Source organism: Haplochromis burtoni, unplaced genomic scaffold, assembly GCF_018398535.1.
Source record: "Haplochromis burtoni strain Fernald_Lab_line unplaced genomic scaffold, NCSU_Asbu1 Contig_75, whole genome shotgun sequence".
NCBI classification, from domain to species: domain Eukaryota; kingdom Metazoa; phylum Chordata; class Actinopteri; order Cichliformes; family Cichlidae; genus Haplochromis; species Haplochromis burtoni.
The window spans coordinates 1126985-1145122 of NW_024582436.1; the positions used below are offsets into that span (position 1 = coordinate 1126985).

The window sequence follows — 18138 nt, forward strand, 5'->3', positions numbered from 1 at the left end:
CTTTTATAATCAAGAACATCAAGAAGAAATGCTTATTTTCTCTTAAATGAGAGGGGCATTGTTGATACTCCACATTTAATCTGTGACAAGTGTGTTGTACCACAAGATACTTGTTTATTAGGTGAACTTAGGTGAAATGACCTACTTTTTTTTCCTTTCATCCATCAGATTAGTTGTGCCTCGTCACGGGTTGTGGCCGATTTCTGTTTTAGCAAGAAGCAACATAGATTTTCTATTTGCGCTTTCCAAATAGACAAAAATTCTTTAAAAAAAAAAAGAGTGGACTTCAACCAAACCCTACCCTTATGCCCAGCCTGAGGGCCGGTCACCTGGTACATGTTTAGTCATGATGACTTTTTATAGCAATAGTCAGAGATGCCATTATCCTGGGTTGTTTTATATAAAGCGTACTCAAATGATGTCACTGTTAACTTAGTCTCACCTGTTATGTAATCAAATGTCAGCATATGGAAAACTAAAATGGTAAAAAGCTGCGTGCAAGTAGGTCGGAGATTTCGAGAGAAAGCATTTTTATAGACAGCCGAAGGCTAAACAGATGAGAACATGCAATAACAAAGCACATGGTTTTCAGAATTAACCAGAAGATTTAAAAAAATAAAATAAAAGCCAGTTGATGATTCTGGTAAAAGTTTCATAAAAATCCCTCCATAACATGAACTTTTTAAACAATCCTGCTAACAAAAGAAAACAAAAAATCAGCACTCTTTACATGTTGGTGCATTATTCTGATGCAAAAAGCCATCACTTTATTTATTTGATCCAACAGTTTGTTTTCTTCTTAGTAGCTTCCATTTACAGCAGCCGAGATAGTTTGATCATAGGTTTAAATAGCTGCCCCGCACCCTTTAAATGGATAAGTGGAAGAAAAGGGATGGATGGATATTATTCACTCAATTAGGACATCTTGAATGGAAAACACTGCCACTGCCAGTGTGATAAGACTGTTCCAACCTTGTCAAATCAAAAGGTAAAAGTGTCTCTTCTGACTTTTTAAACATTGTTTATTTGTATAATTGTTTTGCCCGCAATGTTTGTTTTTGCTCCACAACATGAGCATGTGCTAATAGTAAGGGTTCTGGTGTGCTGTAAAGCAAACCCTATGTGAGAGTGTCTGTGTCTTTAGAGGGCATTAGTAGAGGCATTATCTTGTTGAGCCAGACAGTTCAGTAGTAAACCCTCTGGCAAAGGGCCTCGTAGTAAATTCTGATGGTACGGCACAGTAGAGCCGGAGTGTTGTAGCCTTCCTGGCACAGAGATATGGGTCGTGCTAGACTGTCCTCTCCCTAACCCCAGCACCACAGCCCAAACCCTGATGAGATTAGCTGGCCAGCCAGGCGCTCAGCGGTGGTAAAACACAAACACCACTGATTATGTGAACATTAAAGTCGGATCCCCTCACACTTTAGCTCAGATCCCCTTGTGCAGGGTCACAAGTGGGTCAGTAAAATGACTGTGCTGCCATTTGCAACCTACAGTATATGTCAACGCTACTTCTACCTTGGCAGTCACCGTGGACTTTGCTGATCGTAAACAAACGGAGGACTTATCCTGCGATTAGCGATTACATCATCAGAGACACGTGCTACCACTTTTAGTGGGTGAAGAATGGAACAGCAAAACAGCTGGCTTCCCAGAATCTGCCAAATAATGGTGTTTATTTCAGGAAATATGACTGCTTGCCCGACTTTCTTGACAATAGCCCAAAACAATAACAGGCCAAAGATTTTTATATTTCCTCGCAGAGACAAGCTTTTGTGGGGTAGGTGAGTAAACACAATGCTTTGTCCATTTATACTCTGTTAAATCACTACTAGAAATGGGATTAGGCAGGTTGGTATGCCAAGGTAATCACCCATTCAGCAGCAGCCAGAAGAAAAGGCCTCCTTAAGGAGAAGGGGTGGGTTTTATATAGCCGAGAGCTTTGATTACTGCCCCGTCTTAAAACCGCATCCGATGAGTAAAGACATGCACTGGTCCTCCCCCACATTTACTGGGCAAGTTGCCCTCCTGGGTTCCTGTAAATAAGTGATGTCACAGCGCTTAATGATGCCCAGACTAGACTCAGCGAGGTCCTGGAAAAAGGAAAAAAAAAAAACACTACCAGCTTCATCACTATTATAAGCATGCTGCCCTACTCTCATTTTGTGCACTGTATCTTAACAACATCAAGTGTACTCTTTCTAATTTTATGACACTAGAAAATTTAGCCCTCTCAGAAAAAAAAACAAAACATTGTCCTCATCTGACGTTCCATTGTTCTCCGGGTAATGAAGATGTTCCCATGATAAGCAAGAAAGTTTCTCCAGGCTTTCTCCCCATCTCCAACGACGTAGACTGGTAGTGACAGTTGTTTCCAGTTGCTACATATAAAAGGGCCCATCATAAAGCCTGGCTAGAGGAAACAGGATAAGCGCTTGAGCCAAGGCAGTAAAAAGCTCTCTGGGAACTTGAAAGCCACACAAATGAAGTCTGCGTCTGCCATCTGGAAACAATAAACAAACAAAACCCAGCAGCCAAACAAACACCACGAACGGCAGAGAGGGAGAGAGCGAGAGAGAGAAAGACACCAAGAGAGAAAAAGCGAGCCAAAAAGACAGAGAAAGAGAAGTGAAATCTGGCTTTAAGAGTTTGAGAGTGTAAAAAGGGAAGGTATCAATGTTTAAATGTGTGCAGCATGCATCATTAGCAGACAGTGATAGGAAGACAGACACAGAGACAAGCCTTTGTATAAAATATCCTTTGATGCTGGGGAGATGGTCCTGCTGTTTGAACGTGTGTGGTACCACTGAAACCTGGTTCTAATGAAGTGTAGTGCTAACAGGAGGCTGCCTGTCTGCAACCAGTGCTGGTGCCAGGGATTTGATGAGTTATAAAACCAAAATTTCCAAGTTTGAAATTCTGCAAAATACCAAAAACTCTTTGCTTCCCACCAAAATAAATCATATTTTTCTTACCTTATTTTTTAAAATTCAGAAAGAAGAATAAGTTATCTACTACTTTCACCCGAAGGCTTAGCTTTAAGTGTTGTTAAATTTTAAATTTTCTATGAATCATATAGAGTAGCACACCTTCTTGAGAATACACTCAGGAATACCAGAGTAAACTTCATTACATATGATAGAAAAAAAGGTTCAAACTCGACAAACTTATGATCAGATTAAAAAACGTGTGGTCAAAGCTCACCGTGATGCTACTAAACATATTTATACCAAAACTCAATAATTAGTTTGTGACGTAGAGCAAAATATCAGACATCTAAAGGTATTTGATGCCACAATGCTACATTCACACTTGATTGGGACACTGTTTTTTTGCAGACATGAATGTAAACTGCAACTTGACTGGCTGTTACGGGCATACAAAGCAGCTCTAGTTTGAACTCTTTTTGATAGTTTAATTTTAGCTTCACTGTTTCACCACTAATATCGCTTCTGGTTTTGATATTATTATTAGTACATATTATTTATAATATTTGTTTTCTTGGTAATCAGGTACTTTTTCATATGAGGAAAAGGGCCCCTGCCAGAATTTTATCTCGAGACATAGTTCTTAATGTTCCAAATCAGGTTTTCTGGGCAGTCACTTAGTGACAGTGTGTGACTATTTAATGAGGGAAATTCATGAGATAAAGCTTCACCTTCTAATAGAGTAAAACTCAGAAGCTTCTCTAAAAGACTTTCTCATAAGAAGACCCACTGTCAACACTGACACCGAGGGGTTAATCAAAGAACTGCAGCCATGTGGCCACAACACTGACCCTTACAGATACTTTCACATATAGGCATACATACACATAAGCTTCCTAGCGCAAAATGATACAGGGAACAGCGCTAACACATACACCACACACACTCAATCCCCCCTGCTGTGCCCAGTTAGCAACACTTTGCTATAAAAGCAGGCCTCTTACTCATTAGTTTGCTGTGTATCAGACAGGAAATGCTGGGTAAATTACACCTCATCGCGCTGGAACTAGCCGACCATCACCATGGCAATGAGCCAACCTTGGTGCCGTGAGAAGACCTAAACATGATCGTGGCAGAGGAAGACGTGATGAGACAAGATATATCATTCCCTGTTAATAACCGCTCAGTCCCAGTGACACAAATCTACTCCTACAGGTTTCTGAGTTGTTAACTGAATCCAAATCTCTATGAATTTAACAGGCCTCCAAAAAACTCTGGCCTTTTGACAGAGGAGCTAACTCCAAACCTGGAAGTAATATCCTGCCCACACACAACTTTGACTGCTACCCAATTAATGGTACATGGGCTAAACAGCAAGAACCAAACAGAGTCTGTGTGAGAAACTGTCAGTCATCTGTACAATATATGCTTCGGTAGAGTTAAATCAGTTGTAAGTAGGTTAAAACGAGTCATGGCAATCAAAAGAGATTGAAATGACCTATAATTTGGCTTTTAATCAATCAAAAACATGCTGATCATGATTTACTGATACATTTAGTTTTTAACAGCTTCCACTATGCCACTGAAACCTATATAATGTATGCATTACATCCATTTTCAGCGGTTAGAACTAAAATACCTGTACGTTATACTTTCATCACAGCACTTGGATTGGCTCACATCTCTAAAAAGCAAAAACACAAGTTTCCCCACTTTTGTTTTCATTAATAACAGAATATTTCCCCAGCTTCTCATTCAATTCGACCACCACGCTCAAATTCTTAACCACATAAACCACCCGCTAGCCAAGTCCACCGCATGTCTCTAGAACAAAATTCTTTTGTTGCATTGTTCACACATTCCTCCCTGGTCGTGTTTATACAGATGCAATTCCATGTGCGCACCGAGGTCGTAAGAAGTCCTACTCTGGAGCCGAAGATGTGCTATTGATCAAAGGCTTAAGCGCTAGAGCAGAGATACTTGTTTTGATTGGATTTTTTTTCCCTCCCCCTCTGTAGATACAGGTTAACATATCCATCTGTTGGCCGTATGGATCCACCTTGGTCAGTTAAGGGACAAGTGTAGGCCTCTCTACTCTGCCAGCTCTTCTCTCTCATCCCTGTTTACTCAGCTGGTCCCCACGCCAGTCGTCAGAGCTTTGTTTTCACACAGCAACATGTGTTAATGCTCTGTAACAGATTTCAAAGGCGAGCTTAGCTGGGTCAACAACAGGTAATAGAGCAATTTATTGATTCTGAGGCTAAAGTGAAAAGCCCCTACTTGATAGTCACTTTTAAATATAGACACTAATGCTGTATCAGTATAGTTGGTATATTTAAATCATATCCTGTATTTTGGGGGTGTTGCATAATTCAGCTTGATAAAGCACCAGCTCAGCTGACATATAATATGAAAAGTAAAGAAAAAAAAAGGTTAGATTTAGAAAAAAAAAAAAAACGGATAAAGAAAGGAAGGGTTTGATGCTACTTGACCAACCTGCTCACTCAAGGTCCCCACGGTTGTTTTCTTGCTTGATTGGATTACGGCCACACACCTTAAGCTCAGCTTCCACCACCAATCAATGAGGAAATGAAGTGTCAACACTCTGGTGTTTATTTAACACTCATTTATTTTCCTACCGGAAGCCAAAGAAAGCTCAGCCACAGAGGACACCAGATGAGCAGAGGGATTTTCGTTAGCCATTTAGAATTATTGCATATAACTGTATACTTCTAAGAGCACTACAAACACGGCTTTCTGTGGCGTGCAACTGCTAATTGCTTTTTCAGTTAATAAAATGTTGGTTTTTATTTTATTTTCCTTAATTGCCTTGCATGAAAATTCCTGTGGCATTATATAGTTTTGAAATTAAATTAGCCAATTTAGTGTGAAATTACTAATGTATTCAGACTGAATAGCACTTTGCGCTACAATTAAGACATTATAATATTAGACATGTATATTCAAATTCTGCATGTTTCTAATCTCTTTTATAACTTGGAATACGAAGCTTTTAAACTCCTGGCTGTGCATCCATATGACCAAGCTAAAAGAACTGGTAATGGGAAGACAACAGGAAGTCTGTAATGCTTCCAGTCAGCATGAAGTGCCATCAAAATAAAATTCTGCACAGTAGCTGCTGCTTAAAACAACTGGGGCAATTGAAAATTCCCCTCACAATTTATGCCAAATGCCACTTTATAAACATTCTAGCACGACTGCCAAGTGTCTGCGCTGCTTTATGCCCTTTCTCTTAATTGAAAACGTTATAGGGGTGCATTACACTTAAGGATTTTATAAGCTGTGCTATAAAGTCCTAGCAGGCCCTGAGAGGGGAAACTGCCCATTAACTTATAAGGTCCAGGCCTTGGCTCTCTTAATTGACAACCTCTAGGCTACTTTCATCACTTGTCGACTTCATAGCAGCAATCAATGTTTCCTCCAGGATGCTGTTGCATCTTTGACACAAGGGTGTTTGTGACAAAGAGCAGTCTGCCGCCAATGCCAGGGCGAGGGCTCTAGGCTGTCCATAAAACAAGCACACACATTCCTCTCCTAGCTCCAGCCATCTGAGAGGGCTCCATTTAACCATTCAGGTACTGCTTCCCAGAGACACCAGTGCAAATTCACTATTAAGAATGTGGACTTTTTAATATGCCTCTGCAGTTCATATCAGCACAGATGAGAAAAACAATTTCTAAATGATCCACTAAAACAGTTTCTCTTATCAAAGTGGTATTAAAAACATGACATGCTAAGCAAATATTAGGTAAGATTAGGAAAGAAACTATTTTCTTTCAAACTTCTTCACACTATCCCCACAAGCGAAAGAAGACAGACACACACACCAGACTGGCGTGACAGTCACTTCACACTCTAATGTGGCAGGATCATCAGCTTTGTGCCTCTGGAAATTCATATGCCTTGAATTAGAGCCACATGTCACGATGTTGTTGACCTGAACAGACACATTAATAGAATATTAAACTCACTACAAGTTCTTTGTGACAAACATGCAAACTGATTGAAGTGTCTCATTATAACTCTTAAGAGACATGCATGACAATTTACAAATGTAGGAAAGCAATAAGCAGCTCTGACTGTTAACCACCTGTCAATGGATCTCGTGAACCATCTAACAAAAACACACTCAAGTGTAGCAGCAGTATCCCAGCAATATAATATTTGAATTCTATGAACTTATAAGTCATAAGCAAGAAAAAGGGTTAAAATCAAAAGAGCAGATTGGAAGGCAGCACCGGTCTTTTTTTGTTTGTTTGTTTTATGACAGTTTACATTTAAATTTGTTCATTCTTATGTTTTCCTACAGAAATTAACAAAAACTATTGCTCCCCTTTTTCTTTAGTGGGGATAAATGACAGCAAAATTGAATTAGCTACATTTTTAACACATCATAAACAAACATTTAAATCCATTACTATGACAGATCCGCAGTTCATTTGTTAGCTGAAAAATCTGACTGAGTATTAACAGCTACACATGGGTATCATGATACGTGGAGATGGAAATATTGCTTACATTTGTGTCTTGATTTTGGAATCATTATACCCCTCTTAACTATCCCATGACTACCTTATAACATTGCCCTTGTGTACCATGTTTTACAGCAATATTGGCATGTTTTGCTGTGCTAGCTCGCAGGAGAGAGATTTTCAGTCAACTATTCTTCACCAAACTGCTCTCAAATGACTACACATACCTGGCAGTTTACACATCGACTTCATTTTCATTTATTTTGGCAGGAATTCCACACAGGAGTTCTCCTGTTTATATAGTCACATCTAATCTCAGTGTCACACACACTTTACATGTAATAAGATGCAAAATATTTAACACAAAATAGTCACATATACTGTTTGTTTATTTTGTTTTAAATAACTTAATAATTGTTATTTATGAAAATTACGGCTATTCCTAGTCCATTTGCATTGGCCAAATATCAGTATCAGCTGATACTGGCCGATACTGGCATACAACTAATGAGATTTACCTATGTCAGTGGCCAGTGTTTATTAGTTGTTCCAGTTTTCCACTGGTTTAATGTTAAAAAAGAGAACAAAATGGGAAATAACAAAAACAAAAAGCAAAAAAGAGCAAAAAGAAAAAAAAAAGACATTTATTGTTGCAGAGGTTGAAGCCTAGTGACTTGGGACATCATCTTCTCTGTAGTACCACAAGCCTGACAGGTGCCACACAGGAAGAAGAGACTCCATTGTTATTATTATTTGGTAACAAACAACTGAGCTGAAAAAGCTATATGAGTGAATCTTGTATTATTTCCTAATTTAATGAATACCAATTACAAACCCATAAAGGCATACCCATTAGCTTAACTGGTTTTCGCCTCCTGTTAATTTGGCAATAATATCATGCTAGTAGACAATATTAAGAAGCGAAAAAGAAAAACATACCTGCCTAACAAGAGTACTGTCTCTGTAAGAATGTAAGTACACTAATGTGTTGTCAAACTTCTAGACAAATTCCAATCTTGATTTAGAACTTTATATGCTTTTATATGATGAAGCACTTTAAAAGTATTTAAGTTGCTAAATTACCGACTGAAAATTGTCATTCTTAAACACAAAGTCATTATTAAAGTAATTTTCAACAGATCGCTGGTCACCAAAAAGAAATTACCTTCTTTTATTCTACTATTTGTAGTCTGGACATTTCCTCTTCTCAAACATTTGGGTAAAGTTGGTTGTTGTCATTTCCTACTCTGTGCTGTGCCTGTTGTTCAGGTACACACACCTGCCACTTCATTAGGTACAGCTGTTCAACTACTTGTTAGTCAGTCAATCACATGGCAGCAAACAAAAACATTTTAGGCACTTAAACATGGTCAAGATGATGTGCTGAAGAGCAAATCAAGTACCAGAGTGAAGACGAAAGGTGATTTATGGTTGTTGGTGCCACATTGGCTTGCCTAGATATTTAAAAAAAAAAAAAAAAAGCTGGTGTACTGCAATTTTCACACCAATCCATGGGTTTCCTGAGAACGATCCGAAAAGAGAAACTATCCAGTGAGTGGCAGTTCTCTGGGTGAAAATTCCTTGTTGATACCAGTGTAGAGATGCACTGATTTCAATTTATTTGATTAATTCCAATTTCTGATTTTTCGGTAAGTGTGACCTGGCAATACCGTTGCATATACAGTCAACTTAAAGAGATTATTAAACTTCACGATCTCTCCAAATGTATATCAAGTAAACAACTGATAATAAAGTGCTCTTCTACTGAAAAGACATACTGATAAAATGAGCTGCTGTACACCCACGTTTACATGACAGGTTTTACTTAGCAATCAACAGCAAGTTCCCCAGAATTATATAGCAAAACAAATTTCAGGTACTTACATCATTTTCTAGTATGTTTATAGCTTCAGCAGATAAACGGACGTCAACCATTTCTCTTTTTCACTCATCTCCATAATTTTCCCATAACTCCTTTGATCGTTTGCTCTTATTGAGCCTGCTGCCTTCCAACATGCTCTGGTCTCTGGTTAGCTTTATCTTTAGCCACTTTTCCTGTGTTAGCTCCTTTAAAATGACCATATGTAAGAGTCTCATTAGGTTTGCTGTAAGGAACATTTTCAGTTTCCCCCTGCAGTTTACTTTAGTGAACTTTCACACTAAAAACGTAGCAAAGATTGTAAAAAACATTAGTTGATCTGGCGAGTCTCCATTTCTGCTGTGACATTCAGATGGTAGGGGGAGATTTTGGTGTAAACAACATGAAAGCATGGATCCATCTTGAATTGTATCAATGGTTCAGAATACTGATGGTCTAATAGTCTGGGGATATTTTCTTGGTACACTTTGGTACCAAATGAACATCATTAAAACACCACAGCCTACCCCGGTATAGTTGCTGGCTATGTCCATCCTTTTATGGCCACAGTGTACCCATCTTCTGAAGGGTGCTTCCAACAAGATATCACACATTGTGACAAAGCATCTCAAACTTGTTTCTTGAACATGACAATGAGTTCAATGTACTCAGATGGTCTTCACAGTCGCTAGATCACAATTTAGCACTTTTGGGATGTAGTGGAATGGGAGACATGCATCACAGATGTACAGGTGACAAATCTGCAGCAACTGCGTGATGCTGTGATGTCAATATGGACCAAAATCTCTGAAGACTGTTTCCAATACCTAGTTGAATATGCGTCACAAAGAATGAAGGTAGTTCTGATGGCAAAAAAGTGTCCAAAGATAATAACAAAAGACTAACTGTAAAATGTAACAGGCACTTTATTCAATCAGGCGCAATTCCATAAATGTAGTTTTATGACTGTAATGACCAGTTTATGTGCACTGTATTGGTCTACCAGTATTCCAGATACTAATATCAATTCAGCACACATTTTCCACATTTAGAGGTTAAATTAAAAGAAACACCTCCACTCAGCTCCTCCTTGAATCGCTACCTTATCGTGGTGGAGGGGTTTGTGTGTCCCAGGGATCCCAGGGGCTATGTTGTCTGGGGGCTTTTGCCCCCTGGTAGGGTCTCCCATGGCAAATTGGTCCTGGGTGAGGGACCAGACAAAGAGCGATTCAGAAGACCCTTATGAAAAGAATATCGAGGGAACAGTTTACCCTGCCCGGGATAGGGTTACCGGGGCCCCGCCCTGGAGCCAGGCCCGGGGAGGGTGCCCGAGGGCGAGCGTCTGGTGGCCGGGCCTTAGTCCATGGGGCCCGGCCGGGCACAGCCCGAAGAGGAGACATGGGCCCATCCTCCCGCAGGCCCACCACCCGCAGGAGGCGCCATAGGGGTCGGGTGCATTGTGTGCCGGGTGGCGGCCAGGAGCGGAGGCCCTGGCGGACTGACCCCCGGCTGCCAAGACTGGCAATAGGGACATGGAATGTCACCTCTCTGGTGGGGAAGGAGCCTGAGTTAGTGCGTGAGGTTGAGAGGTACCGGCTAGATATAGTCGGGCTCACCTCTACGCATGGCTTGGGCTCTGGAACCAGTCTCCTGGAGAGGGGCTGGACTCTGTCTCAGTCTGGAGTTGCCCCTGGTGAGAGGCGGCGGGCTGGGGTGGGTATTCTAATATCCCCTCGGCTTGCTGCCGGTACGTTGGGGTTTTTCCCGGTGGACGAGAGGGTTTGTTCCCTGCGCCTTAGGGTCGGGGAACGGGTCCTGACTGTCATCTGCGCTTATGCGCCGAGTGGCAGTTCAGAGTACCCAGCCTTCTTAGAGTCCCTGGGGGGGGTGCTGGAAGGTGCTCCACCTGGAGACTCTGTTGTCCTGCTGGGAGACTTCAATGCTCACGTGGGTAACGACAGCGAGACCTGGAGGGGCGTGATTGGGAGGAACGGCCTCCCTGATCTGAACCCGAGCGGTGCTTTGTTATTGGACTTCTGTGCTAATCACAGTTTGGCCATAACGAACACCCTGTTCGAACATAAGAGTGTCCATAAGTGCACGTGGCACCAGGACGCTCTAGGCCGTAGGTCGATGATCGATTTTGTAATCGTATCACCAGACCTGCGACCATATGTTCTGGACACTCGGGTAAAGAGAGGGGGACTCCGGAGGCAGCCGACAGGTATCGACAGGCCAAGCGGAATGCGGCTCGGGCAGTGGCTGAAGCAAAAACTCGGGTGTGGGAGGAGTTCGGAGAGGCCATGGAAAAAGACTTTCGGACTGCCTCGAAGAGATTCTGGCAAACCGTCAGGCGTCTCAGGAGGGGAAAGCGGTGCTCTACCTGCACTGTGTATAGTGCTGGCGGAGCGCTGCTGACGTCGACTGAGAAAATTGTCAGGCGGTGGAAGGAATACTTCGAGGACCTCCTTAATCCCACTGACACGTCTTCCGAGGAGGAAGCAGAGTCTGGGGATGAGGGGAATGACCCGCCAATTTCCGGGGGCGAGGTCACTGAGGCAGTTAAACAACTCCTTGGTGGCAGAGCCCCTGGTGTTGATGAGGTCCGCCCCGAGTTCCTGAAGGCTCTGGACGTTGTAGGGCTGTCCTGGTTGACACGCCTCTGCAATGTTGCGTGGAGATCAGGGGCAGTACCTGTGGACTGGCAGACCGGGGTGGTGGTCCCCATCTTTAAGAAGGGGGACCGGAGGGTGTGTTCCAACTACAGGGGGATCACACTCCTCAGCCTCCCTGGGAAAGTCTATGCCAGGGTGCTGGAAAGGAGAGTTCGTCCGCTAGTCGAACCTCGGATACAGGAGGAACAATGCGGTTTTCGTCCTGGTCGCGGAACACTGGACCAGCTCTTTATCCTCTCGAGGATACTTGAGGGTGCATGGGAGTTTGCCCAACCAGTCTACATGTGTTTTGTGGACTTGGAGAAGGCATTCGACCGTGTCCCTCGGGGTGTCCTGTGGGAGGTGTTGCGGGAATATGGGGTGTCTGGCCCATTGCTACGGGCCATTCGATCCCTATACAACCGTTGCAAGAGCTTGGTTCGCATTGCCGGCAATAAGTCGGACTCGTTCCCGGTGGGTGATGGGCTCCGCCAGGGCTGCCCTTTGTCTCCGGTTCTGTTCATAATTTTTATGGACAGGATTTCTAGGCGCAGCCAAGTGGCGGAGGGCTTTCGCTTTGGTGGCCTCAGAATCTCATCTCTGATTTTTGCGGATGATGTGGTTCTGTTGGCTTCATCGGGTGAGGGCCTCCAGCTCGCACTGGAACGGTTCGCAGCCGAGTGTGAAGCAGCGGGAATGAGGATCAGCACCTCCAAATCTGAGGCCATGGTTCTCAGCCGGAAAAGGGTGGAGTGCCCACTCCGGGTCGGGGATGAGTTCCTGCCCCAAGTGGAGGAGTTCAAGTATCTCGGGGTCTTGTTCGCGAGTGATGGGAGAAGGGAGCCGGAGATCGACAGACGGATTGGGGCTGCAGCTGCAGTAATGCGGACGCTGCACCGGTCCGTCGTGGTGAAGAGGGAGCTGAGTGTAAAAGCGAAGCTCTCAATTTACCGGTCGATCTACGTCCCTACCCTCACCTATGGCCACGAGCTGTGGGTAGTGACCGAAAGAACGAGATCGCGGATACAAGCGGCAGAAATGAGCTTCCTCCGAAGGGTGGCTGGCCTCTCCCTTAGAGATAGGGTGAGAAGTTCGGCCATCCGGGAGGGGCTCAGAGTAGAGCAGCTGCTGCTCCACATCGAAAGGAGCCAGCTGAGGTGGTTCGGGCATCTGACAAGGATGCCCCCTGGGCGCCTCCTGGGTGAGGTGTTCCAGGCATGTCCCACCGGGAGGAGGCCCCGGGGCAGACCCAGGACACGCTGGAGAGATTATATCTCTCGGCTGGCCTGGGAACGCCTTGGTATTCCCCCGGATAAGCTGGAGGAGGTGGCTGGGGAGAGGGAGGTCTGGGCCTCTTTGCTTAGGCTACTGCCCCCGCGACCCGGCCTCGGATAAAGCGGATGAAGATGGATGGACCTCCACTCAGCATCACCACAAAGTACCACACTTAAAAACCTGAGTTAACCCTTGAAGAAAGTCCAGTTTATTGCAGGGCTGGTATATTGTTCCATTGATTTGATTATATGTCGCAAAAGTCATTAGCATTTGCATTTATCACAGCAGCATAACTGGAAACTGGCAACTTCCTTGCAACTAGGAAGGGAGAAAAAAATCAGTGGTTGCACGATGACTGCACTGAATTTTTTGTAACATTTACTCACAAACTGCCCATTAATTGAACGTGAAACAGCATCAGCACACAAGCTGAGCACAACTCACCTGACAGCATGTTGGGTAAGTTACTTTAAATTAGTAACTTAGTTACATTACTAGTTACTTCTATCAAAAGTAACTCAGTTACTTCAAGTTACTCGTTACTTTCAGAGTAACTAGTTACTAGGGAAAGTAACTTTGGTTTTACTCAGAATTCTCTTGTTAATGTGTTGCTTCCGTAACTGGATACCCAGCAAGATTGCCAGTCTTCTAGCTTGCTTACTTGCCACAAGTGCACTGTGCCACCTACCAATAGAAAGGAAAAAATAATGTGCACATTTCCACGAGAGAAATCCCACCCTGATTCTATCCTAGCCTGCTTTTTACATCCAACACAAAAACTGCAGTCGTGGTGCTTTCGATTGTACTCAGAACTCGGAAATTCTGCCTTCTGAATAGGAAGATGTAGGTAACACCAGACTGCAGATGAGCTGCATACAGAGCTGGACTGGGACAAAAAATGTCCCGGGCATTTTGACTAGAGACCGGCCCACCATTATAGGAAAAATCATAAAGCCTTTGAATGAAAATAAACACTGTTGTGACAGTGATGTACACTGTTCTGATGGTATATATGCATCAATCTATCAATGTTTGTTGTAAGACTCAGATAATTATTTTTTTAAAAGTGAGACATTTTAAATGAGAATAAGAAAGTATTTCCTTGTGCCCCCTTTCCCTTTTAATGCCCTACATGGACCCCTGGCAACACTTTGCTAGATCCGCCCCTGCACAGTTACCAGCTGTCAGCTACTTAGAAAAGGATCCTGGTGTTATTTGTCTCTCAGAAACAGTTCATAACTTCCCTTCAACTCATTCATGTCACCTAAAAGGTAAACCTGTTTCTCCATCACTGCAGCTCTGATGATTCAGTAAGGACATCTCCTGGTTTCATCTTCATGTTTCCCTCTCACCACATATCCAAACCATCTGACCAGCAGCTTTACAGCTGTGGCTCCAGCAAACATCAGCTGATACTAGAAATTAATATTAAATAAATTCTAACAACAGCTGATCAAGCTTAAACGTGCTGCTGTTGTTTAGCCGCGACATCCGCTGGTTTCCTCTTTCTGGCGCAAAGTGGGCGATAAAAAAACAAGAGAGAAAAGCCGATCAGCTGATCATTGATCAGTTTCATGATTGAAGTAGAAACAGGAGAGGGAGGGGAGAGGATGAGAGAAGAAGAGGCAGCTGTGCAGTCAAAACACAGAATAACTCCAGCTTTGTGTCTTTTTCATTGTAGCTGAAGTCCGGGACAAACTGTTCCTTTTCACCTCAATACGAAACGCGTAATATTTTCTCTGAATACGAGACGATTCCGTTTTTTACGGGACGGTTGGCAACTCTAATAATTAACCTTATGAACAAAATAAAGTTCAACATCAGTAACATAGCACCCACCCAGCTGTATAGAAACTCCGTCATGCTAGCTAGCACGCAGTACGAAAAAGTCAGCATAACGAAAATAAACTCCACCTAAACTTGGTTATATCTGACCCAGATGGACTGCAGGTTATAACTTCTTACCTGAAGTTCAGTTCACCTGACACTCTCGGACCAGCGGCCGCTTCGGGTCTCTCCTCTTGCCTCCCTTTTCCTTCATCCACCTGCTGGCTTCCACCACTTGCTAATGTTATTGAATCTGTGGAAGCTCCGCGATAGCCACCACACGAAGTAACGAATAACGAGCCTATCTAAATCCCAGTAACGAGTAACGCGTTCCTGGTTTTGGCATAATAACTAGTTACCGTGCTCGTTACCACAATAATAACGTAGTTACTGTAACGCGTTACTTAATAACGTGTTAGTCCCAACACTGCCTGCAGGACACCTCTTTGGAAGAGGAGACTCAATTCAACTGGTTGCCAACTGCTTGTATTCTGGTTATATTCCTATAATCAAAGTAAGGCTGCTGAGCACTTAGAGTATGTCACTGATGTGAGTTCACCTAGAATTTTGCTTGTGTCAGTGAGCAGGTGAAGATTAGTACACTAGCCTCATTTGAGTATCATTAATAAGAATGGCTCTCCGAGGTTGCACAGAGCTCCTTTAACAGTGAGGATTATTTACTTTTCCTCCAATTATGATGTGGTTTTGGTTTGATTTTCATATGAATATGCATCTTTTATTCATCACTCAACCACAGCATATCAAAGAAGTCTGCAACAGTGTAAAGTGATAGAGTATCCCATGTTATGCGTAAGTGCACAGCATTTGATAGCCAGCATTTCAACTGGCTCCAGCATTTCTAAAGTGAGCACTGCAGGACGAATGCGTTTCTAAAGCCGGGCTTTTATCCACTGTCTAAGGAGAAAGGAGGGAACGTTGTCATTATGGGACTGTGTTAAATGTCTATCAAACAGTGCACATTTAGAGCAAAGGTTGACCTGTCACCATCTTCTGCTGCCTATGGAGAAAATTGCGAGTCACCGTGAAGTCACAACTTATGACCGAAAGTACAGCAAAGAAAATGAAATGCAGCTACAGCAAAGCCAAGGTAGAAACTTATAAAGTTGCCAAAGGAAGGCAACTTTTCCCCAGGTTATTTTCAAGGAGCAGAATGCAACCCTGTGATCTAATCTTGTAAATGTGACACAAACATAAGAAATGTCTGTCTTTGAAAAACAAAAACATAAAAAAAGAGGTGTGGTGATATATTTGGATTTTGATGGGAATTCATCCAAAGATGATCACTAGAGAGAACAGCAGTAAAATAACTTTTTCTTTAAAAGTTACGGGAAAGAAAAGGGGCAATAGTGGAGTGGAGGACGACTACCGCAATGCAAGAAAATAACTGTCAAACTTTTATGTTATTACATTTTCTTTGCAAAGTCGTCGGGAAAGTTGCATTTTAAAAAAGCAAATGTCCCTCACAAAAGCCAAACCTGCATAGCACACGGTCTGTGTTTAATGTTTTACTTAGTTATCAAATTACACACTACCTCTTGGCTCCAGTAACATTTTTACTTCGTTTCCCACCTCACATTAGATGTGCTGTAAAACTGTGACCCTGGGCAGAATGAGCCACACATTCATACACTACATTACTAAAGTCGTTCAACAAATAACAGCCACGTTGCTACAATAAAAATAAACAAAAACTGTGTATTCCGTTATTTTGGAAAACGCAAGGCTGTAAAAACATGTTGCTACAAACACAGCTGCTTCTCCACCGCCTACAAAACAAGTGACATTTGACCGGCAGCTGCTAGCTGCACGCTATGAGCAGGAAAACCTATTCATAAAAATTAGCGCCTAAATATTTACAGTGTGTTTTGTTTTTTTCCTCCTCAGCCGACAGGTCAAATCATCATTTTCAATCGAGATAAACTGAAAATAAATTGACTTACTGTGGGACAAGTTGTTTCACAGATCTAGTAATGTGCGCCGCCATATTTTCCGATGACGCTACAAGAGCAAGCGGCGATTGGCTTCACTAGCGGCGCGTGTGTGCAGCTTGAATCATGTGATTGGCCACAGCCTGGAAAGGGGCGTATCTGGAGTGCTGTTAGCACATGGAGTGGTAAACAGAGAGTAACTGGCTGAGACTGCTGTCGAGGATAAAGTGCAGCGGATGAAATGTGTTTCCAGTCCAACAGTTGTGATAAAGTAGCAGAAATAAAGAGTAATTCAACAAAATAAGAGCAGCTGCATAAAAACTAAAGTCAAAGTTTCTGTGGATTACACATCATCTCAGAGTACTGTCTCTCTGAACTGGTCCTCACATGAACTGTCTGCTCTTTGAAGGCATAGACTGCCCGGAGCTTCAAATGGAAGGAAATGGGGGAAACAAAGTGAAAGTGAGATTTGAGCACAAGGCACGTCACCCCAGGAGTTGTCTCTCGCAGCAGTGGTGAATTACTACAGCTACCATCAGCCAGGTCCAAGTGTGGTGCACAAATGACACATAGTATTTGCCGTGATTAAGTCAGCAGGAGATTTGCTCCAAATGTCAGCATTCAGAGGACAGCCTTTGGGCTGTGTTTGAATTTAAATGTGAATGTGCTGCTGGATTTATTGTAGAGCTTACTTCATGAGGGCTATAGAGCCAAATGTATCTGTTAGCTTAACTTGAGAAAAAGTCGAGAAAACGTCTCAAGTTCATGATTTGTTTCTTTTTTTTATCTTGCTTTTTGAAATGTAAGAAATGAAAGAAAGAAATCTATCCACTACAGATCATACCAAACAAAATATTTTACTTTCTCCTCATAATAAGATAAGATAATTGCCCCAGTTTTACATAAAGTAGAAAGTCTAAGTTAAAGTACTTTTTACTTAATGTATTTTTTATTCTGCATTATTTCTTCATTTTTTTTACATTTTGAATTTCTTTTTTTATTATTAAATATACAGTACACTACACCCTTGACACGGGGTTAAAGTATAGACACTGCATCACCTTCAAGACTAAAAAGCCAAAAACGCCAGGGACAACTGAAGGAATGGATTGCCATTATTTACTTTATCTTTGTCATAGACTAATAATACATGGA

At 42.5% G+C, this 18138-nt stretch overlaps 1 protein-coding gene across 1 annotated transcript in view; it reads right to left on the reverse strand.

Annotated features, from left to right (window-relative positions):
• The window catches only part of clybl (citrate lyase beta like), a 68534-nt gene extending 51455 nt beyond the window's left edge, over nt 1–17079 (reverse strand). Inside the window, exon 1 of the mRNA XM_042221825.1 lies at nt 16996–17079. Coding sequence (XP_042077759.1) covers nt 16996–17039 — 44 coding nt within the window. The 5' untranslated portion in view covers nt 17040–17079. The remainder of the gene's footprint in view (nt 1–16995) is intronic.
• Between the last annotated feature and the right edge of the window lie 1059 nt (nt 17080–18138).